Genomic DNA, 24863 nt, shown 5'->3' with positions numbered 1-24863 from the left:
TCTATCTACCTATCCATCCATGCATCCACACACATCCACACACATACACATTGTGTGTATGTAAAAAAATTTTTTCTGAACCATTTGAGAGTAAGTTGTAGATATAATGCCCATTTACTCCTAAATACTTAAGTATGCATTTTATAAAAAGAAGGATATTCTTTTATATGACCCTAGTACAATGATCATACCAGGAAATAAACATGGATACAATTCTATTATTTAATCTATAGGCCTTATTCAAATTTCATCAGTTGTCCACAAAACGTCTTTTACAGGAAAAGGAAAAACAGTTTCTCTAGTCTAGGACCCAATTCAGAATCATATACTGCCTTTAGATGTCATGTTTCTTTTGTCTCCTTAACATTTGTGTTAACCAGAAAGGTTTCTCCTGGGAAGCCCCAATTGCATCCACCCTGCAAGCTCGGCATTTTCACTGCCAAAAGTACCATAAATTTCACCTTCTAACCATCTTTCAAATATATCCACTTCTCTCCATCTCCCCCGCCATAATCTGAGACAAGCTATTGCGATATCATCTCTCACCCGATCTCCAATCTCCTTCTATCTGGTTTCCTAGCATCCACTCTGGTCTCTCTCCAATCTGTTCTCCAAACTGTAGTTATTTTGATCCTTTGTAAATCTACTTATGTTACCCACTGTGATTAAAACCTTTCAGTTTCTCTTAAGATAAAAGACCAACATCTTTCATAAGGCTCATAAACCCAGCACGTCCTGACCCTTTTTGCTTCTCCAGCCTTAACTTGTGTCACGTCCCCCTCCTGTCCCACACCCAATCTGCCCATTTCCCTCCCATTATCCTGCTGTACTCTTCCTGGACCACTTTCCTCTTATCCACCGCCACATATGACCCTCCTTGCTCCCTACTAGACTCTGCTTAATTACCTAATCAAAGTATCTCAGCTCAAACATCCCTGCCTTACAGAAGCCGACAACCCAAACTTTATCAGTCACTTGGCTTTACGTTCCCACGGTTGTTCCTCTGCTTCACAGCACTTACATATCATACATACAGAGGAGTGTATAAAACAGACGTGCACAATTCAGAGACTGATAATAAAGACTCATCCATCCTTCACCAGTAAATGCCACTTCTCCAAAGCCCTTCTGGGATGGAACCTTTTTTTTTTTTTAACCTCAACAACCAGCACCTCACCCACCACCATGTAAGTAACCACTGTCCTGATATTCATGGCAAAAAAATTATTTCCTTGTTTGTCTTTCTAGATTCAGCACCTATACATACATTCCTAAAATGTCTCTTTGAATTTTATATGAATAAAATAATTCTGTATTTTCTTTCATGCCCTGTTTCTTTCACTTAAAATTGTTTGACTCATCTACATTGTTTTATGTAGCTGTAGTTCCTTCAATTTAAGTATGTATACCACTGTAAGAATATAATACAATTAAGTATACTCATTCTATTATTGGTAGAAATTTGGGTTGATTCAAATTTGGAGTTATTATGAAAAATAATGCTATGAATACTCTTGAACTTGTCTCTGGGTACACACTGGTACAAGGGTACAATAGTTTCTGCAGGTTTTTACTTACTTGGTAGAGTGCAGGGTATGTGCATATTCAAACAATGCTTCACTGTTTTCCAAAGTGAGTAAACCAATTTGTACTCCCAGCAGCAGGATATGAATGTAAAGCACCTATCAAGGTCTGTAATTACCTATTTTTATGATTGTTTGCTTAGAATCCATCTTCCCCACTAGACTGTAAGGTCTGTGTCTACTTTTGCTTACCATTTTCACTGCAGTGCCTGGCACACAGCAGAAGCTCAAGAACAACTGGCTGAATAAAAGAAGGCACCCTGGATAAGAAAGTTTAAGTATTTTGGATGTGAATATAGGTCTACCTGACTTCAAAACCCATGTCTTTTCTATCGCTCTCACATTTTCCTTATCTCAAAACGGTGATGATCATTTGTATCCTACTTATTAGTTTCCAATGCAATGGTAGCAATCAAATGTGATTACAGATGTCAACCCGATTGGCACAGAGTACCTATTAAGTGTTCACCAACGTTCCACTACTATGCACCTGGACACAAAGGTCCGCAGATGGGGTATATGAAAGGCAACTGTCAATGGCAAATGCTTTATGAACGTATGTGGATTAAGATTACTTTGTAGAGGAAGACGGGAGTTTCAGATATCACTACAGGGAAAACCAGGGAGAGCAATTAATGCTTTCAAGTCCAAACTGCACCTGTGTCCCAAATTATTCACCAGCACAAACAAAAGAGCCTTGCTCCAAGCCCTGATCAGAACAAACATTTGAAAACGCTTTTACCCAGATGGAATCATTTTTCACCTGTGCCCGGGCTCAAGGAAGGGCTGGGCAGAGAGGTGGATTACACACTGCACTTCAACTTGGCACTTGTGTGTTCAAAAGTAAACTCTGACTTCCTATTTACACTGAAAGATCTTAGACCCCTGTGGTTTCCTGTTGCATCTTCGTGTGTCTAGGCTTTGGTTTCTGAGTCTGTCTGCACAGAGCTGCAAATGGGGTCCCCCATGGTTTCACTTCATCCTGCTTTTCATAAGAAAATAAGAATTCTACAATCTCTAATTTTTGGCAGATTCTACGAGGTACTCTCTCCAAGTCCTGACTTCTCAATCTATCTAGACCTAAGCCTACCAAGAGAGGCTTTCTTTGAAAGGATGGAGACTCAGGGAACCTCCAAGAGTGACCCAAACCAGCAGGGACTGACTGACCATCCAACTTAATTTACTACATTTTATACTACTTTTACATTCATTTACATTCATTTACTTCATAATTCACTGAAGTAAATTTAGGGTACCTTCTATGTACAAGGCTCTCTGTTAGACACTGAGGAAACAGTGACGGAAAGATATAACTGCTACTCGGAAGGAGCTTAAAGCCATTTTTCTGAAAGTTCCTGATTAGAATCACTGGGGCACTTGTTAAAATGACAGATTCATAAATACTCCTTCCCAGCAAGACTCAGTGAATCACTCCCTGTGGGAGTGGCACCTGAAGAATTGCATTTGTAAGGAGTTTCCAGGGACATTTTTTGCGTAGTAATTGAGAACCACTGGCTGGCAGTTCAATGGAGAATTTACAGTCACAATGGGGACTAGCGATGCAGAATCAAGAGCCCTTCCTGTGAGGAACCAGACTTTCCCCAACTGCAGGATCCTTCAATTTGAGTAAACAAGGATGAACCAACTAAGCACGTGGCAGAAAAGGCTTGGGGTTTGCTCACATATGTATCTGAGTCTTGGCCCTAACCCTTACTAGCTGTGGGACTTTGGACAAATCACTCAGTTTCTTTGAGCCTCATTTAAAAAAAGAAAACACCTGCTCTGTCTGCCTCACTTAGTAATTCCGAGCATTACATTCCAAAAGGCATTTTACAAACTCTAAAGCACCAAGAAAGTTAGTCATTTTATGATCACAAAAACTTTAATAAACAAGAAAATTAAGCCAACCTAGAAGGTTTCTCTTAAGCAGTCAGAACTAGCCCATCTCTTAACCATCCCAAACTTTGCTCGTGGGGCTCACTTTCTCTTAAACATTGTAGCTGTGTATTATGTGCTTCCTTCCAAGTTCCAGCAGCTTTTTCCAGAAGCAGAACTCGAAACCGGACCCAGTTCTGGGTAGGATAGTGGGATATACTTCGGTACCATGTTAACGCTTTCAAGGAGTGAATATAAAAGACAGGAGGCCAGCCAGACCTGGCTTCCCCTGCCGTGTCCTAGCTCTGTAATCTTTCTGACCTAAATTCTATCATCTCTTAGATGGAGAAATATACCCTATTGGGGTATATTTTAGGCTAAGGCCCTCTAATGATATTTGACTTTTGTTAAATCTGAATATATCTGTATTACTCTTTATTCTGACCTAAAACATGGCTACTACATCTTTCTCTTTCATAAATTAATCTCACATATTTATTGTGAGGATTAGATATTCTATATACGGACTGCCTAGCAGAGAAACCAGCACATGGTAATTATTTAATAAATCCTAGCTATTGTCTCCTAAGTATAAACATGTTCCTTGTTCACCCCTAAAATACTGTCCCCAGCAAATTCCTCTTCTTTACATACCACACATAAACTTGAGTAGGCTTTTTTTGGTGAATATTTCTTTTCCTTTTTTAGATCCAAATTTTTTATCCTTGAAATTGTGATGGTGTTTACCATCTAACCTCACAGGGGATACAAATTATTTGCTATCTGTTAGCACACCTCTTTGGGTGAACTTGATAACATATGATGTGTTGAGTGCCTACTATGTGCCATGGTCAAAGAGTATGAAGTAGGTTTTTCCCTGACTGCTCAATAAGCTCAGCGTTGTGGGGAAGACAGGGAAGTGGTAAGTGCTGCCCAGGAGCTGGGCTTAAAGAACTCTGAGGGCCTCTGAGGAGGTACAACTCATCAGACATGCTGGAGAAAGAAACAAGGGTTGCATGGAAGTACCATCTGACCTTTGGGGAACTTTGGGGAAGACACATACTGAGGATACTGTAGTGACTAAGAACACAGATTCTAGGGTCCCTGGGCTTTGGTTCAACCTCAGTTCTACCTCCTCCTTGCCTTGTGACCTCCCCAAGCCTCAGTTTCCTCATCTGAACATTTGGGATCATAATACAGTGAGGGCCATCCCAGAGTTTACTGGGACTATCAAATAACATAGTAAGTGCTCAATAAATGTGAATTATAATAATGATGATGATTCTGGTGGTAATGATACTCACCAGGTAGAAGGGAGATGTGGCCACTCCAGGCAGAGAGAAAAATATGCCTTAAGGCCAAGTGAGAAAGCACAGGCTCTTTTCAAGAAGTCTATACTTCAATTCAAAGCGTTCCAAATACCAAAGTTTTTTCATGATTCATTGGATGGCAAAATGAATAAATATCTTGCTCTTTAGAACCTATTTAACCTACTTGGTCTGAATATTCGCAAGTTTTACTACAGAAATACAAATGTGATTGATTATGGGTGCTACCCCAGATCTCACTGGCATTGTTATGTAATATACTGTAGACGTACAGTATTAACTTTCTAAAATCTGGATATTCTCTATTCTCAAACTTTGGCCCCATGGAATTCATATAAGGATATGAGATGTACCTGCTAGAATACAGGATGAAAAGTGAGGGATAGCAGGGGATGAGGCCAGGGGATGAGGCCAGGGGTGGGCAGGGCTCAGATCACACGAGATCTCCTACGTGGAGCTAGAATTCAGGAGACTCACTGAGAGATTTTTTTTTTTTTTTTTTTTTTGGCGGTACTCGGGCCTCTCACTGCTGTGGCCTCCCCCGTTGCAGAGCACAGGTTCCAGACGCGCAGGCTCAGCGGCCATGGCTCACGGGCCCAGCCGCTCCGCAGCATGTGGGATCTTCCTGGACCGGGGCACGAACCCGTGTCCCCTGCATTGGCAGGCGGACTCTCAACCACTGCGCCACCAGGGAAGCCCCCTCACTGAGAGATTTTAATCGGGAGAGTGAAGCCATCAGACTTAGTATTCAGAACCATCTTCACTATGAGTCTGTCAAAGTAGGTCCATGCAAATTAGGGTCTTGCATATCACAGAAGAATGAATACATATATTAATATAACTGGCAATCTTCTCTGTGGCTCCCTCTTTTTTTTTCGTGGGCCATCTCCCTAATTCCAGAGAACCCTTGCCCTGTCTTTGAAGATCATAGCTAATCTCTCAGCTGAGAGTTACACAGAAACCTGAGGAACTTGCAGTGGAGTTTAATGTGAAGGTGGATGGCAGGTACGTAAGTCAGGGTGGCCTGTGACTTGTCTACGTCAAGCAGCTCCTGGGCGGCTGATCAATCATTCAAAAGCACCCTCCAGTTAAACATCCCTCCAACCAACAGAATCAAGGCTCAGTCTCTGCCTGGCTCCACACAAGGCTAAAACCAATGGCTGGAGGCCCAAACACAAATTTGGCAATTGGATGATATGAATACTTTTCAATCAGTTTTATGATTTTGCTTATGGCCTGCTTCAAGGTATAATTCAGTGAAAAAAATCAATTCTCAGGTGGAATTTTGTGACTGAATGGACCAATGCTGCTGTGTCAAGTGGGAAGGGTCAGTTCATCAAGAAAGAACCGGAAGCCTTCCTGAAGACCAGAGAGCTGACATGCTGGATGTCCCTTTATTCACCACACAGCCAGTCAACCCATCAAAAAAAGAAAAAAGAGGGCTTCCCTGGTGGCGCAGTGGTTGAGAGTCTGCCTGCCGATGCAGGGGACACGGGTTCGTGCCCCGGTCCGGGAAGATCCCACATGCCGCGGAGCGGCTAGGCCCGTGTGCCATGGCCGCTGAGCCTGCACGTCCGAAGCCTGTGCTCCGCAACAGGAGAGGCCACAACAGTGAGAGGCCCGCGTACCGCAAAAAAAAAAAAAAAAAAAAGGACACCAAACTGGTAGGGCACGATTTATTCTTCAACAAACCTTGATGGTTGCCCAGTATATTTCTGTCTGTCCTTCTGCCCATCTATCAATCCAATATTTACTAGACCCATACCATGTGTCAGGTGCTATCCTAAGTGCAAGCAAGTGGAAATTTACTGCTTTTTGGTATCTTTCTGTTACCTCTGTAAGTAATAAAGATCCCGTGCTGGTATCATTCCACAGTATAACCTAAAATCTGGGCACTGAGAATGTCTCTTTCTCAAACATCACTATACTCAGTTCTCTAGAGGTTTGAAAAATACATGGCAGGGGTGAATTTTATGGTATGTGAATTATCTTTCAGTAAAAAAAGTTTTAAAAAATGCATCACAGCCCTGCAGTAACTTTCACCTCCTTGGGATTTAAGACTTCCATTCTTTTTCAGCTGAATATATCTCAAATCTATAACGTGGCCAAAATGTCCACTCAGTTTTCACACTGAACCTTTTTATTTCTATCAGCAGTAGGGAGCCACTGACTGTTCATTAGAAGGAGACTTTCAACCTCAATCCTTCAGCATTGATTGCTCAAAAAATTTCTCATGGGTTCTTCTGGGATCTTTGGTCTCTTAGATGTTATTTCTCCTGGTGTTCTAACACTGGTTAAGTGGAAGAACAGAATATTACGCCAAACTTCTGATGGCTCTGGGGGACAAAATAATATGAAAATCTAATTAAGGTGAAAAAAGAGGCCCTTGGTGGAGCACACAAGGAGAGTGGGAGATGGGGATGAAAAAATAAGGGGGAAGCGACAAGGCGAAAATCCTGAAACCCCTGAACTAAATGTATGCATTGGGTTGGCCAAAAAGTTCGTTCGGTTAGGGACTATGTAGTTTAATAAACTAGATGAGCTGATGTGTGTTGAGGCCCGTGGCACAGTAGCTGACACTTAGCGAGGGCTCTGCCCTGGCTGTCTCAGCCTCCTTTTCATCCTCACTCATTCGCTGGAAGAGCACAAATACTTCCATCACTGCTAGGTCGTCCTCAGCAGCCACAGTATCACAGTCACCCATACAGCAGATGAGTGGTAAATAGAAAAAGGGGAAAAAAAAAATCAATGTGGTTTTCATTTCATGCTCTTCCAAACGAATACAAAACATCTCTGTGATTTGGGAAGTTAGCCACATGTCTTCAAATTGCCTAATTCAGTACTTGACCACAAAGCAGCACAGAAACAGGGAAGATGACAAATAAAAAGTCTCATAAATACTCTCCGCCCAGGGGATGATGGTGACAAGTGATGCTATTTATTTTTATTGTTATCGTTAGCTGGGGGCCCCTTGAAAGGCAGAGATTTGAAAGACTGTGAAGGAGGGAAAATGAGAACACTGTGGTCAAGCTGCATCCAGCCCTCACTTTGCAGTTCTCACCAGCCTTTGGAAAAGATCTGCCTTGTAATCACTTCACCCCATTTCTGCAAAACACCCGTGTGCATGACTAACCCATGCTATGGCCCCAGTCTCATCGTTCTGCAAAGAATTGAGAATGTGAGCTCTGGAATCAAACAGCCTGGGTTAGAAACTATCTCTAGGACTTACTAGCTATATGACTTGGGTAAGTACTTTGCCTCTCTGAGACCCAGTTTCAGTCCCTGTAAAATGGGAGGATAATGCTGATAACTGCATAAGGTTATTATGAGGGTTAGATACAATAATAGATGCACATTTCTTAGCCCATGATAATCATGAAGTAAACATTAGCTGCTATTGTTACTGCTGCTAATTTTGTTTTTCCTCTGCTTCTACCATTCTTCCAGGCAAGCTGCCGTCTTTTGTGGAAAGCTGAGCTCAGGCCAGTTGACAGACTCTCATCAGAGGCTTTTGTTCCTGACCTTATGAAAGGCCTTGTGTTACACCTGGCTTTGCTGCGTTCCTGGTGGGCTTCCAGAAACATGGGACCAGACAGCTCTGCCCAGCTTTTATGGGAGTGGAACGGCTGGATCCGGCTGGATCACACAGTAGGTATGAGAGTTTCTTTGTAAGAAACTGCTCAACTATTTTCCAAAGGGGCCGTGCCATTTCACGTTCCCAGCAGGAGCGTGTGAAAGTTTCAGTTCCCCATCCTTGCCGGACTTCAGCCACTCTGACAAGCGTGTAGTGGGTCTCATTGGGGTTTGCATTTGCCTTTGCATTTCCCTTGTGAGGAACGATGCACAGCATCCTTTGCTGCTCTAGCTCGGGCCTGGGTGAAACACAGAGCTGCTGCAGTCATCACCCAAAGAATGCAGCTCCAACGACACGGCATGGTCTGAGGGTGGCTTTTCTCTGGTTAGAGCCCAAGACGCTAGGGCTCCTGAACCCTCTTTTCCCACCAGAACAGAGATCAGGCTGCAGATCCACTCTTAGCCAAAGTGCATCCTGAAGAGCTGCTGGGAATGGATCCTGTTCTCCCCCCAAGGGCACCCCAAGGGGGCTGATGGATGGGAATGGAGAGTTCTGGAGGACTGCGTGGTGGAGGAAAGAGAGGGCAGGTGTGGCTGGTTCATATCTCCCAGGCCCCACTGAGGTGAAGCTGTTCAGTGAAACTCTCACTTCCTAGAGAGGCCGAGTGAACTCGCAGGTGTCCCCGGTAAGGTGGGGTGAGAAACAAGATTGACAGCACCTCAGACATGGGGGGCTCCTCCCAGTTAGTTGGTCCCCACTCAGCAGAGAAAGATGCTGAAAGACAGCCCCAGTGGACTGGGAAGGAGTGAAAGGAGACTTAGGAAAATCCAAGCGCTTGCACACTTGTCAGCGAGGCGCGTGGGTGGGAAGCAATCCAGACATACGGTTGCTAAGCATCTATTATGCCCCAGCTCTCAACTGGACAGCATGGGTCAAGGGGGGCAATGGAGACATGGACCCACTAATGTGGACCCACTAGGCAAGTCAGCTTCATCTGAGGTACAAACTGCTACCATTAAAACACAAATAACCATACCTATTGGTCTGTGCTAGGGATCAAAAGAGCAGAACAGTAAAATATGTCAGAGTAGCTAGAGAATTAACTTGGGTTAGAAGGAAAGAAGTGACAACTAGTATTTTTATTCAGCACCTACTATGTACTATTTTTTAAATGAGGACCAAACAATTTTTAGAGATAGATTTAAATCAGTGCCTGGAATACAGTAAGCATTATATAAGTGATTGCAGACACTATTATTATTGTTGTTATTTTTTCTGTTTTTTTTTTTTTTTTTAAAGCTTTATTGGAACTTCCCTGGTGGCGCAGTTGTTAAGGCTCAGTGCTCCCAATGCAGAGGGCCTGGGTTTGACCCCTGGTCAGGGAACTAGATCCTATATGCGTGCCGCAACTCAGAGTTCGCATGCAAGCCCCAGCTAAGGAGCCCATGTGCCGCAACTAAGACCTGGTGGGACCAAATAAATAAACTGATTAATTAATAGTAAAAAAGCTTTACTGAGCTATAATTAGCATTCAATAGGCTGCGCATTTTTAAAACATTTGCTTTGATAAGTTTTGACATAGCAGACACCCACCAGTGAAGACATTACTATAATCGAGGTAAGTATATCCATTACCCCCAAAAGTTTCCTTGTGCCCATTTGTAATCCTACCCTGCCCACTGCCCCAGTGCAGGCCACCACTCATTCTGCTTTCTGTCACTATATATTAGTTTGCATTTCCTAGAATTTTTAATAAATGGAATTACATAGTTTGTACTCTTTCTATTTGGCTTCTCCCACTCAGCATAATTATTTTGAGATTAACCCATGTTGTACCTTATATTAATAGTTCATTCCCTTTTACTGCTTAGTAGTATTCCATTCTAACGATGGACCAACACTTTATCTATTCACTGTTGACAGACATTTGGGCTGTTTCCAGTTTGGGGCTAAGACAAATAAAACTGTTATGAGTTTCTGTACAGACATATGCTTTTATGAGTGGAACAGCTGGATCACACGGTAGGTGTACATTGACTTTGTAAGAAACTGATCAACTATTTTCCACGGTGGTTGTACCATTTCACATTCCCACCAGCAGCACATAAGTTCCACTTTCCCACATCTTCACCACAATGTCAGCTATTCTAACAAGCATGTAGTGGATCTCACTGTGGTTTGAATTGGCATTTCTCTAGTGACTAATGATGTTGAGTATCTTCTCAGGTGTTTGTCATTCAAACCTTTTCTTTGGTGAGCGGTATGCACCAATATCTGCCCATATTCCAATCGAGTCTGCTCTCCCTCTCCTCTAGGCCTTTGGGAGAAGCTGTATACCTGAAAGGGAAGAGCAAGGACTCTAGGGTCAGTCCCCTAGAGGGCTCAGATGAGCGTCCCCACTTCCTGTGTGTCACACTGTGTGACCCACTTAACTGCTCTTTGCCTCTGTTTCCTCACTTGTGAAATGGGGAGAGTAACGGTGCCCAGTTCACAGGATTGTTGAACTGATGACATGACATAAAGGATTTAGCACAGTGCCTGGTACACTGTAGGTGCTCAATAGATGGTAGCAGCTAACGTCTCCTTATAATGACTGAGGCTGGACCAGGGATGCTGAACATCCTCTGTCCAGCACAGTGTAGAACTGTACTGCCTCAAATGCCAGGAGAAGCACTATGCTGAGCTTTCTGAATGCACAAGCTGTCTTACTGCTCATGGAACCACATCAAACCTCTCCTTGCCAATCGATGCCTAGCATACAGTCTGTTTTCCATACATGTAGTTGCAGGGCCCAGGGCGAGCCTCAGTACGGAGAGACTGACTCCTGAGAACACTGATCCCAGAGGCTGACAACAGCGAGTCCTGGCGAATCATGCACAGTAGCTCAGCTCTTTCACTGGGAGGTGTAACAGTGGTCCTATCTGTGCCTTATGGACTCCCTTCCCTCTCCACCTCTCTCAGTGACCTCTGCCAATGCCACTTGCTAAAGAGTCCAAGACAGAGAAACCTGCCCACACTCTTCTTAGCTGTGACATTCTCCCTTCCTGTGGTGCTCTCCCAATGGGCCTGCAATACCCACATCCCACCCAGGAGCAAACTGGTTTTGCTGTGGGTGATGTGGACACAGAAGAGAAAGAAGAGAAGGGTGAGGCCAGGGTCTAGTGCCTGAAACTGGGCAGGAATAGCATCCCAGTGTGGGGGAGAAACTACAGTCCTACAAATAGCACATCCTAGAGGAAAGCTTCCCTGTCTACTGGAAGCTTGAGTTGTCCCCTTCTCCATATTCAGCCCTAAACTTACCATCGGAATTACCACTCTGAACTGTAGTCATCTCCTTCTTGTCTGTCGTTCTCAATGAAGGCAGGCATGACACGCTATCTTATTTATCTTAATACCCTTAGTATTTGGCCGTGCAAATACAAGAAAGTGTTTTGGTAATGAGTGAATGATTTAATATTTTTTTTAAATGAACTTTTAATTTTACAACAGTTTTAGATTACAGAAGAGTTGGGAAAGTAGTACAGAGTTCCATAGACCCTACACCTAGTTTTGTCTATCATTAATATCTTACATTAGGTCCATATGTCACAATTAAAGAAAGATATTGATATCATTAACTAAAGACCTTACTTGATTCAGATTTCCTTAGTTTTCACCTAACAGCTTTCTTCTGTTCCAGGATCCCATCCAGGATGCTACATTACATATCTCTTTAGGCACCTCTTGGCTGTAATAATTTCTCAGGCTTTCCTTGTTTTTTGATGACCTTGACAGTTTCAGAGAGTGCCAGTTAGGTATTTTGTAGAATGTCCCTCAAATGGAATTTGTCTGATGCTTTTCTTATGATTAATTAGATTGTGGTTATGGGTTTTTGGGAGGAAGATAACAGAGATAAAGTGCCATTCTCTTCACACCATGTCAGCAGTACATACTATCAACATGACTTATCACTGTTGGTGTTGACCTTGATAACCTGGCTGAAGTTAGTGTGTCAGATTTCTCCACTATAAAATTATTCTTTTTCCCCCTTTTTGTACTGTCCTCTTTGAAAGGAAGTCACCATGTGCAGCTCATGCTTAAGGAATAGGAAGTTATTGTTTGTGGATTTCTTTGATGATAGCCATTTTGACTGGTGATATCTCATTGTAGTTTTGATTTGCATTTCTCTAATAATCAGCGATGTTGAGCATCTTTTCATGTGCCTCTTGACCAGCTGTATGTCTTCTTTGGAGAAATGTCTATTTAGATCTTCTGCCGATTTTTTGATTGGTTTGTTTTGATGATATTGAGCTGCAGGAGCTGTTTGTAAATTTTGGAGACTAATCCCTTGTCGATCACGTCATTTGCAAATATTTTCTCCCATTCTGTGGGTTGTCTTTTCATTTTGTTTATGGTTTCCTTTGCTGTGAAGGAATAGGAAGTTATGCTCCACTTCCTTAAGGGGGGAATATCTATATAAATTCTCCTGCATGATAGATTTGTCTCTTCTGTTCAGTTATTTATATCAGCATGGACTCATAATACTTATGTTATACTTTGGGTTAGACTCCAATACACTTTATTATTCTGCTCAAATTGTTACAGTTTTGGCCACTGGAAGCCCCCTTGGTTGACTCCTGATAATCCCTTCAGTTTGTGGGGTTGGGGGGAGCCAGGGTTTGTTTTTACTTTGTTTTGTTTTGAGCACTATCTTCCTTTCTGGTGCTACAACAAGATACTCTAGGCTCATCTTGTCTATTTCCAGCCCTGGTCCTAGGATCAACCATTTCTCCAAGAAGCCCTGACCCTTTTATTGGAGAATGGTATTAGAAACCAAGATCTGGGCACCAGGAGTGCTTGTAGCAACTATCTGCTAGGGTGTCCTTGTTTCTAGGCCCCCTCCGCTGTCACAGCTAGGAAATACATGTATGTTTACTAACCTGTATACCTGCACATCTGTAACTATTTCTATATGTATCCATCTGTAATCTACATTAAGCTCAACCTGAGTTCATCCTGATGTCTTTAATTCAAATCCATTGTCACATGGATCATTCTAGCTTTAATGAATCTTTTTTTTTTTTTTGCAGTACGCGGGCCTCTCACTGTTGCGGCCTCTCCTGTTGCAGAGCACAGGCTCTGGATGCGCAGGCTCAGCGGCCATGGCTCACGGGCCCAGCCACTCCGCGGCATGTGGGATCTTCCCGGACCGGGGCACGAACCCGTGTCCCCTGCATCGGCAGGCGGACTCTCAACCACTGCGCCACCAGGGAAGCCCCTAATGAATCATTTTTAACAATAATACCATATTTGGTATATGGTGCTAGGTACAGTGCCAAGCTGCTTACAAAGGTTACCTCATTTAATCCTCAAAACAACGTTCTGGGTAAATACTACTGCCCACATATAATAGATGAAGACACTAAGGTACTGAAAGATAAAGTATCTTACCTAAACTCACACAGTAAGTGGTGAAGGCAGACTAAAAGCCTATTTTAGAAATTCCACACCCACTGAATGATAGAGAACCACCATGACTACATTCATCTAAGACTTTGAGAAAACTTCAGTTCTGAGTGATTTAAGATACAGATGTAATTCCCAGCTCTTACCAACTATCGTTCTGCTCAAACCTTACCTCTTCAGTCTTCCCCACCCCCTCCCCACGTTCCCCTCTCCATCTGTCATGCTGACTAAAGACAAGTTGCCAAGTTACAACCTGACTTGACAGCTTGAGAAAAGGGGTGCTGGAGCGATGGCAGGGATCAGCTCCATCTGACCCTGTGACTTTTCAACCTCTGGCTCACCCCTGCTGTGTATGATCTTGGGTTTTGGTGAGTTGGTAGTAATTAACTCTGAACAAGCAGCTCTGCTTTCATGCAGTTAAAAAAAGAACAGTATTTTTTTTCCTTGTTAATTAAATCATCTACATCTAAATGTGCAGCCCACACTTGTATCTTGTAAAATATCAAAGGCCTGATTAGTAAAGCTTATGTTCAACCTCAGGTTTTTTCTCCAGATTCCTGGAAGTAACAGGGATGTGAAGGAAGGCAACTCCTAAGTACTAATTCTTTGTTACATTCCTTCATTCCTTCATTCTAGGCGAACTAGAAAGAAGCAACCAAGATCAAACACAAAATATTCCTGGGAATTTTGACCCAATCAACCTACAGAATTAGAAACATCAGCAGTGAGCAGACAGGAAGAAAGAGAATCCTTCAGACCAAGTTGGAAGTCACTTTTTTGAAAAGCCCACAGACCCCTCTGGTCCCTGTGTTCTGTTCGGTGAACTTTTCCTGACAGTTGGTGGTTTTATTTGCCAGAACCACAACAAAGAGGGTCCTTGAGTCTCCCTGGGAGCGTTTCCTCAGACCTGCACCTCTCCTAGACCTCACAGAGGTGTTACTGTTGTTGGCTTGCTGGGTGTCCAGCACCTGAGCCAGATCAAAGGCATTTTCCGACGCCAGCATGACCACAGTCTCGCCCTCACCACATAACATTAAAGCTGATGATTAATCCCCTCGGCCCAGAAGGTCCCTTCCCACTCCCAAGTACAAAGCGGGGTGGGAGTGGGGGCTTTATTTCCAGCACGACACAACCACAATGAACTGGCATTTTATGGCCTTCATTCATTGCAACCAACTGCAGCTGCCCATCAAACTCGTTAAAGCCCAACAGTTGCTTCATGTGAGCCTTTTATATCACTAGGAAAGTGTAATAAGAATCCCCACAATTTCTGAGTGTCTACTATGTATTACGGATGTATGTACATAATTCATGTTACCCAGAAACCCCATAAGACTGGCATCCTCACCCTCAGTGTGACGGATGAAGAATCTGAGGCTCAGAGAACTTAAGTAGCTCACCTTAGGTCACAGGGCCAAAGAGTACATAAGCAGACGTCCAAACCTACACCCGTCTGACTCTGAAGCCCACGCTCTCTCCACTCCTGTACAGACACATCATAATCATGCACAACACAGTAAGGCACTGAGGGGGATGCACTTGGGACTCAGACAGAGCTGGACCTGAGTTTTCAGCTCCAGCTGAAAAGCTTGGTGACCTTGGGAAAATTATTGGCCTTTTCTAGGCCTTAGTTGCTTAATTTCTAAAATGGATGCTGTACAACAAGCCAGCATCATTTTCATTAAGAGACCAGGAAACTGAGACATGGGGATGTCACAGACTCACATTCATATGGATTTGCTTTTGCTCATAAATCCGAACTGAGTGGGGTAAAAATACCTGAAATTTAGGCTTTACAGGAGAAACCGGATCAGATGTGTCCCTGTGAAAATGGGAGGTGATTTAAATAGGTTTAAAACAGTGTTCAGTGAAGACAAGCTAGCAAGTGTAGATTCATGTCGGGGGAGATAAGGGCCAACTGCCCTGGTGGGCACCTCCTGCTCAAGGCGGCCTCAGGTCTCCGTAGATCTCTCCCTTCAGTGACAGCCAAGCCTTACAATAGGGCTGCTGAGGGGAAGAAAGAGGCCAGGGCTTTTAAACTTAAAGAACTTCCATCTAAGAGTTCGTCCACGGAAACAAACAGAAGGAAATTTTGTTTGGAGGGGGTGCAAGAAGTCCAGCACTACTGTCCCTTTAGGAGGTTGTCCCTAATCCTGGACCCTCCCTAGGCAGCCACGGTGTCCCTTATGCCCAGCAACACCGGTGCAAGTGACGGAGAGCTAACCCTGGCAATGTCACCTCGATCCATCCTCACAATACTATGAGACAGGTACTATAACTCTCCACATCTCACAGATGAGGAATCTGGGGCCCAGAGGGGTTAAGTGCCTTGCTTGAGGGCCCATCCTTAGGAAGTGGAGGAACTGGGACTGGAAACCAGTCGGGCGGCCGCATCATCTTTATGAAACGTGTGAGAACCCCTGCCACCATGCCTTGCACATATTAGATGCTCAGTATCTCGAGTTCAGTCTGAATCTATACTGTGAGGCCTTGTACCGTAATACCTGTCATCAACTATCTCACCAGTGGGAGGCCCTATGTCATCCCTACGTCCCCAGGATTTAGCACAGCCCCGGACACAAGAGCAGAGGATCACTGGATAAGTAAAGGTATCAATATTTACTCAACCAAAATATTTCACGGTACAAAAGGCTCATTGGTCCCCGCGGTAACTAAACACAGTTTCTCATGGCTCATAAGTCCCTCCATCGTCATAGAGATTCTGCCCTGGACTGTATCCCAGATCCCACTCTAATCCTTACGCATGTCCCCGCTACTCTCCCATTTGCCTTCCTCCTCCTCCCCCACCCTCCCCTCTATTTTACTCATCTGGGAAAAATCCAAGGAGTCGTCCATCGTCCATCTTAGTTTAACAGAGTAACGACTTTTAAATAAAAATATGGTAGAAATGGGTACTTATCGAAATGGAATGCTTTCAGACTCATGCATTTAAAGAAGATATAAATTTTAGGGCAGGCACTAAATTTTAACTGCAATCTTGGAGAAAGCCTTTCCACTAATTCATGAAGAAAAATTAACAAAGTGAAAATTGCTTATCAGTGTTCTTTTGAAGTCATGATATGCAGCCTAATTCTATACATCATCAGACTGCTCCCAGGGAGATGGATTTATATTGATTGAGAGAGAGCTCAGCGGCCAAGGAAAATAGACACCCCTGTGCAGAGAAGACTCAGCTACCCATTAGGGACAGATCGTCTGGGAGCGAGGTTTGGCCATCTCTGGATCCGATTTCACCCCTTCCGCCTCGGCTCTCTGGCCAGGGTGATGTCAAAGGCAGACTCAACCCTTTTCACACTTTTTAAGAATTTGGCCCCTGGAAAAAGATCTGGCAAATCTAAGCAAGGCTGTTGGAAGGAGGGCTGAGCTTTTGGCTAGACACAGTGTGGGGGTGGGGGGTGGGCAGGAAGGGAAGGAACTGAGGTGGGGAGGAGCCAACAGCTCAAATCTCCTCCCTGGCCGGGCTGTCCTCCCTGGAGTGTGGTAGCCCCGCCCTCGCTCGCTTGCTGGGCAGACTCACCCCCATGTGACAAGAAGATGTTCCACAGATGATAGCCAGCCGTGACGTCACCGGCTGTCCCTCACAGGCGAGGCCATGCCCCCTCACATCTGCTCCAATCACTCCTGTGAGAAACCAAAACAAAACAAAATCCTCTTAAAAAAAAATAAGAAGGAAAGAAAACTAAAACAAACATAAAATACTCTTTTTTTTTTAATACCAAACAACACTGAGAAAGCATTCCATCTGTAGGCCAGTCTCAAACAGAAACCAAAAGAGCATAACTGGCCTGCCAGGGGAACAGGGAAACATGTTCTGCTTTTGCTTTACTCTCTTCAGTGTACAGCCTCGAACATTGGAATAATGATAGTAACTGTAATTAGAATAATAAAAGCAACAGCCGTCAGTGATTTTTGCTCTCGAACTACCAGGAGCCATGCTGAATATTTATATATATATATATATATATATATATATATATATATATATATATAGTCTCATTTTATATTAAGCCTGTCAAGTTGATATTATTAACCCCACACATCAGTGGAGGAAGGAAGGCCCACCTATGGATGGAGTGACCCGTGCAAGGTCACACTGCTAGTATGCAGCAGGGCTGAAGGGAATCTGGTTTAACACATCACATTTCAATCTCAACGAAGGCAAAAGAATCGTCTGATGACCGGATCTTCTCGGCATCTCTGGCTCACCATTCTTAGTACTACTCATCCCAGAACTCTCGGTATAAAGGATAGAGTGACTGACAGTGAGTTTCTGTTGAAAGAATGCCAGGTGGCAGAGAGTTTCCCATAAATGGTATAAGCTCAGGCTGCTTCTCCACACAGATTGTATTCCTTGATATTTGCTGGGCAAGTGAAGTTATAAATGCGAGGGGAGAGTTAGAGAGACCATTTAGAGCCTTGAGTCGTCTGCCACTTATTCAAATATCCAACGAGCACTTTGTACACATAAAACGATATACTGGGTGTGATGTGGGAGCCGAAGACATGCAAACATGCCCAGCTAGGACACAGGCAGGAGGTGGGAAGCATCAGGGCAGAGCACAGAGGCCGGATGCGGGAGAGAACAGCTCCCTCCGGCTCCATGGGCTTCGGGCTGTGCCTCCCCACTCTCCATCTCCAATCCTCAGTGCTCCTTCCCACCTCCAGACCTTTGCATTCGCTCTGCCCTCTGCCTGAAATGCCATTCCCCAACCTCTTTGCCAGGTGAACTCCAATTCCTTCCTAACTCAAATATTACTTCCTCGGAAGGCTCCCCTGTTCCTCCAGGAAAGACGCAGCTCCCAGTCCCCCTTGGGCTTAGCTAGCATACAAGACACTGGTAACTTACAGAATTACCACAGCCTGTCTGCCTCTCCTTTGATCATAAAAGCTGCAGGAAGCTGGCACTGTCTCGCCCACGTGCTTAGTCCCCCAGCATCGACCACAGTGGCCAGCATAGAGTAGAAAGTGAAAGTACTAGTGCTTGACGCTGTGAGGATAAGATGACAGTCCCTGTCCTCGGGATGCTCACGGTCCTGTGGGAGGGAGGGAGAAACCTAGATGGAGCATTTCAATGCAGGGATCAGGATGGGACAAGAAAAACTGCAGGGCCTACAGCCACTATGGAGAACAGTATGGAGACTCTTTAAAAACTAAACATAGAACTACCATATGACCCAGCAATCCCGCTCCTGGGCATATATCTGGAGAAAACCATAATCTGAAAGGATACATGGACCCCAATGTTCATTGTAGCACTACTTACAAGAGCCAAGACAGGGAAGCAACCTGAAGTTTTCACCAAGTCCCCTGCTCTGCTCGGCATCGTGGGGCTGCCCCTGCAGCCCATGGTTCCCAGACACCAGGTCAGCCCTGCCAGGAGGTCTGAGGGCTGAAGGCACTGGAGAGCCAGAGTGCATCTCCCCCGCTTCCCCCATGTCAGGTGTCTGCGTCTCCTCCATGATTTCAGCTCTGTTGACAGGGCCACCAATGCTCCCACTTGGTCTGTGTTCACACCGCCCCTCGTCTCTGGTCACACAACCTCCTCCTATGTTCCTCCAGCTATAGGGGTGGCAGTAGCTTCCATTCTGCTGACCCCTGGCTTGCTTCACAGGGAATATAGCCCTTCACGGCTCCTTCATAACTGGGTCACCATTTTTGTGTATTAAATTCCCTCTTTTCTATGTACTTAGAGTGCTTTACATTTTTTGGGAAATCCTGGGTGATAAATTTCCCCACCCAGGGCACAAAGGCTTTCGAACAGGAAGAAACCCTAGATATGAGATAATTTTAATTGAGCTCTATTTGCATGCTCTCTCTCTGCATCTGTCTCATTTAATTCTTACAACCACTGAATGTGATTGCTGTTATTATTATCCTCCTTTTACAGAGGAGGAAACTGAAGCTTAGAAATGAGAAGTAACTGAACCAAGGTCACACAGCTCACCAGAAGCAGGGCTGGGAATCACATCCACGTAGTCTGATTCTGAACTGCTGGGTCTCAGGTTTTCCCTCTAAGATAAAAACCCAATAACCAGGTGGACGATGTTTACTCATCTGCATATCTCAAAATATTGTGGCCTTAAATATATTGATCCTAAGATCCATGACAGAAAAGGGGCTGGCCATTGCGGGTCCACGGTGTTATAAGTAAGTTCAAGGAATTCCTGATGGTGACCACCTTTATTGGTCCCACGTATGTAAAGCATGGACAAAGTTTATCTTACAGGGTACTTCAATCCTGAAAGGGGGTTAAACATGGGAAAAAAGAAATTTGTGGAAAATATTTCTTTGTTTCTTCTCTGGTTAGCAGATTCATTGTTGATATTACCAGGCTTAAAATCTGGGAACAAGTGTGTTACAATGAAAAAAGAATGGAATTTGAAGACAGAAAGACCTGCTATAAAATGAAGAAGATAACAATATCACATGGTAGCTCTGATACAGAGGGAACGTTTAAAATTAAATAATTAATTAGTGGTTGCTATGTCACTACTACCACCATCACTATCACCATCAATATTATCAATATCATCTGAACTCTTTCTCAAGAGACAGTTGTATTCTTCCCACATTTTTAGAAAACATGTTAGATGGCTAGGATAGGCTGGATACTGCATTAAAATCTTTAAATATTGTCTCATTTAATCTTTGCAACATCTACGAAATATAAATATTCTTTCTTCCCTTCAACATACACAGAAGAAGCAAAGTAACTTGCCCAAGGTCACAGAGATGTAAGACCAGTGCCAGGATATGGCACCTTGACCTTGTTCTGTCTGACCCTAAAACCCATGTTCTTTCTAGAATCCCTCACTTTATGAAGTGATACTTGTCTTATATAAAGGAAATATATTTGGAAGTGTCAGTTCCCCAGGGAACATTTAGCAAGAGCCATGGGTTTATGAAGATCTGGGTTTGAGCCCTGATTCTGCCACAAACCACCTGAAAGTCTAAACTGCTCCCTCACATCCACAAAGAGAGAATTGGATCACAAATTGAGGTTCTTTTCCAGCCATTTTCAGTACATAATATACACAGTGATTCTTTTTAAATACCAAGTCCACTGTCTCCTTGCTTGGAAACAGGAGGGCAGGAAAAAAAAAACCCTCCTAAGGTCCTATATTCTCAAGTCCTGAGGAGACTTAGAAAACCTCAGGCCAGGCTGGTACAGCACTGGTGAGAGGCAGGTCTTGCCCAATTTCCCCTCCAGAGAGGTTCTCTGCACTCTGCCTAACTGATCTGATCCAAGAGCGGTGCAGGGCTGATGCCTCTGTGAGACCACATGAATCCCAGCCCTGACATATCTCATTTTTCCTTTGGCCACATAGAGTGCGGAGGGGCCGACCCGGGGAAAAGAGGCCCAAAGTAGGGAAAGCAACAAAGGGGAGGAGGAGCTTTCTCCTTTCTGCATAAACACATTTCACAATCCATAGAGGGATCATGGGCCTCACGTGTACGTCAGGAAACAATTCCTAAGACGGGGTTTTGATAAGCGCAGCCCTCAGCACTGCTGGGGCCCTTCACATGACTGTTCATGTGTCAGTGAATTCAGCATTCCTCAGAAAGTTTAAAGGGCAAAATTAGCAGCTGAAGAAATAGGCACCAAAAATAAATAAAATTGTGAGATGTTCAACTGGGTTTTCCCTGAAACTTGCACAATGACCAGCTAATGGTAGTTGCTTAGTAAATTTTTTGTTGAATGAAAAACAAACAGTAGAAAAACAAGCATACTGAGTCAATGAATCAATTCAGGGCCTTTTATTTAATGACTCCTCCCCTTCCACATATACAGGAACACAGTTCCTATCAAGGAATATATGTTTTAAAAGCACAAAATTAAAAGAAAAAATTAAAACTTCTTTTCCTTTATGTGCTATCTCCCTCTCTCTGCCCCATCTACCAATCATCCATCCTTCCAGCCAAACATTTATTGAATATCTATTTATGTCAAAGAAGAAAGAGATTTTGCAAATGTTATGATTAAGAGTGGGTTATCCTGTAATTTATCAAGCCACAACTGCTTTGAAAACTTTAAAAGGTTATATAGAAGAAAAACATCCCAAGCTCTAGCATTTGTGCTATAATTATCTCATACTTTATAGCTATAAAAAGTACTTTATAGCTTGCAAAGCATCCTTAAACACTGTACCGTTCATGTAGCTTTAAAAAAATCCTATGTGTTATTTTATTTTGAGATCACAGTTGAAGAAACTGAATTTCAGAGAGGTAAAGTAACTTACTCAAGTTTATTTAGCTACTTGGAGGCAGAAGCAGGGCTCAAACTGGGATTTTTAGTCTCCTAGCCTGAAGTTTTTTCCCTATGTTTGAAAAATAAAAAAGGTCTGCTTTGGATGCATTGGTATCTTGAAAAAGGTGCTCTTAAAATAACAACCCCAGATACCCTCTCTGAAGGAAAAAAGGACACAAAGGATTTCGAACATTACCTAAGACTCTTTTTTTTTTTTTTTATTAGTTTCTGCTTTATAACAAAGTGAATCAGTCATACATATACATCTGTTCCCACATCCCTTCCCTCATGCATCTCTCTCCCTCCCACCCTCCCCATCCCACCCCTCCAGGCGGTCACAAAGCACCGAGCTGATCTCCCTGTGCTCTGCGGCTGCTTCCCACTATCTATCTACCTTACGTTTGGTAGTGTATATATGTCCATGCCTCTCTTTCGCTTTGTCACAGCTTACCCTTCCCCCTCCCCATATCCTCAAGTCCATTCTCAAGTAGGTCTGTGTCTTTATTCCCATTTTACCCCTAGGTTCTTCATGACATTTTTTTTTTTTAATTCCATATATATGTGTTAGCATACGGTATTTGTCTTTCTCTTTCTGACTTACTTCACTCTGTATGACAGACTCTAGGTCTATCCACCTCATTACAAATAGCTCAGTGTCGTTTCTTTTTATGGCTGAGTAATATTCCATTGTATATATGTGCCACATCTTCTTTATCCATTCATCCGATGATGGACACTTAGGTTGTTTCCAGCTCCGGGCTATTGTGAATAGAGCTGCAATGAACATTTTGGTACATGTCTCTTTTTGAATTATGGTTTTCTCAGGGTATATGCCCAGTAGTGGGATTGCTGGGTCATATGGTAGTTCTATTTGTAGTTTTTTAAGGAACCTCCATACTGTTCTCCATAGTGGTTGTACCAATTCACATTCCCACCAGCAGTGCAAGAGTGTTCCCTTTTCTCCACACCCTCTCCAGCATTTATTGTTTCTAGATTTCTTGATGATGGCCATTCTGACTGGTGTGAGATGATATCTCATTGTAGTTTTGATTTGCATTTCTCTAATGATTAATGATGTTGAGCATTCTTTCATGTTGTTGGCAGTCTGTATATCTTCTTTGGAGAAATGCCTATTTAAGTCTTCTGCCCATTTTTGGATTGGGTTGTTTGTTTTTTTGCTATTGAGCTGCACGAGCTGTTTATAAATTTTGGAGATTAATCCTTTGTCAGTTGCTTCATTTGCAAATATTTTCTCCCATTCTGAGGGTTGTCTTTTGGTCTTGTTTATGGTTTCCTTTGCTGTGCAAAAGCTTTGAAGTTTCATTAGGTCCCATTTGTTTATCTTTGTTTTTAGTTCCATTTCTCTAGGAGGTGGGTCCAAAAGGATCTTGCTGTGATTTATGTCATAGAGTGTTCTGCCTATGTTTTCCTCTAAGAGTTTGATAGTTTCTGGCCTTACATTTAGGTCTTTAAGATCAGGAACAAGACAAGGCTGCCCACTCTCACCACGCTTATTCAACATAGTTTTGGAAGTTTTAGCCACAGCAATCAGAGAAGAAAAGGAAATAAAAGGAATCCAAATTGGAAAAGAAGAAGTAAAGCTGTCACTGTTTGCAGATGACATGATACTATACATAGAGAATCCTAAAGATGCTACCGAAAAACTACTAGAGCTAATCAATGAATTTGGTAAAGTAGCAGGATACAAAATTAATGTACAGAAATCTCTGGCATTCCTGTACACTAATGATGAAAAATCTGAAAATGAAATCAAGAAAACACTCCCATTTACCATTGCAACAAAAAGAATAAAATATCTAGGAATAAACCTACCTAAGGAGACAAAAGACCTGTATGCAGAAAATTATAAGACACTGATGAAAGAAATTAAAGATGATACAAATAGATTGAGAGATATACCATGCTCCTGGATTGGAAGAATCAATATTGTGAAAATGACTCTACTACCCAAAGCAATCTACAGATTCAATGCAATCCCTATCAAACTACCACTGGCATTTTTCACAGAACTAGAACAAAAAATTTCAAAATTTGTTTGGAAAAACAAAAGACCCCGAATAGCCAAAGCAATCTTGAGAACGAAAAACGGAGCTGGAGGAATCAGGCTCCCTGACTTCAGACTATACTACAAAGCTACAGTAATTAAGACAGTGTGGTACTGGCATAAAAACAGAAAGATAGATCAGTGGATCAGGATAGAAAGCCCAGAGATAAACCCACGCACATATGGCCAACTTATCTTTGATAAAGGAGGCAGGAATGTACAGTGGAGAAAGGACAGCCTCTTCAATAAGTGGTGCTGGGAAAACTGGACAGGGACATGTAAAAGTATGAGATTAGATCATTCCCTAACACCATACACAAAAATAAGCTCAAAATGGATTAAAGACCTAAGACTCTTGAATCAGCCGTTTGGAGGAATGAAATGACGGATAAATTGCATCAAATGAGTTGTTTGACTAAGCTGGCCTAGAGGTTTATAGGGTCCCTGGGGAGAAGGCTCTCTGGAGCCTCATGTATGCAAAGCCTCACGTATGCAAAGCCTGCTTCAACAACTGTAAGCTTCCAGAATGGTAAGAATCACATCAAAGGCCTTTTCTCTGAAGAGGACCAAACCCCAGTCTCTACACAAGAAGATACTGAGTTTATTCTTTTGACTAATATTCATTCATTTTATATAGAAAATAATATATGGGTTTGGCATTAAACTGCTGTGCTTAAAAACCTGGACTCATTCATCACGGGCCCTTGGTTAAGTTTCTTATCTC

General features: G+C 43.0%; 1 protein-coding gene across 1 annotated transcript in view; it reads right to left on the bottom strand.

The window, feature by feature from the left end:
- FGGY (FGGY carbohydrate kinase domain containing) overlaps positions 1 to 24863 on the bottom strand; it is a 424082-nt gene that overhangs the window by 161272 nt on the left and 237947 nt on the right. Inside the window, exon 9 of the mRNA XM_079698487.1 lies at positions 17344 to 17447. Within this exon, the coding sequence (XP_079554613.1) occupies positions 17344 to 17447 (104 nt within the window). The remainder of the gene's footprint in view (positions 1 to 17343; positions 17448 to 24863) is intronic.

Source organism: Hyperoodon ampullatus (assembly GCF_949752795.1).
Source record: "Hyperoodon ampullatus genome assembly, chromosome: 2".
Taxonomy (NCBI): domain Eukaryota; kingdom Metazoa; phylum Chordata; class Mammalia; order Artiodactyla; family Ziphiidae; genus Hyperoodon; species Hyperoodon ampullatus.
Note: the sequence above shows the minus strand (reverse complement) of the source record. Positions and strands in the feature narration are given on the sequence as shown.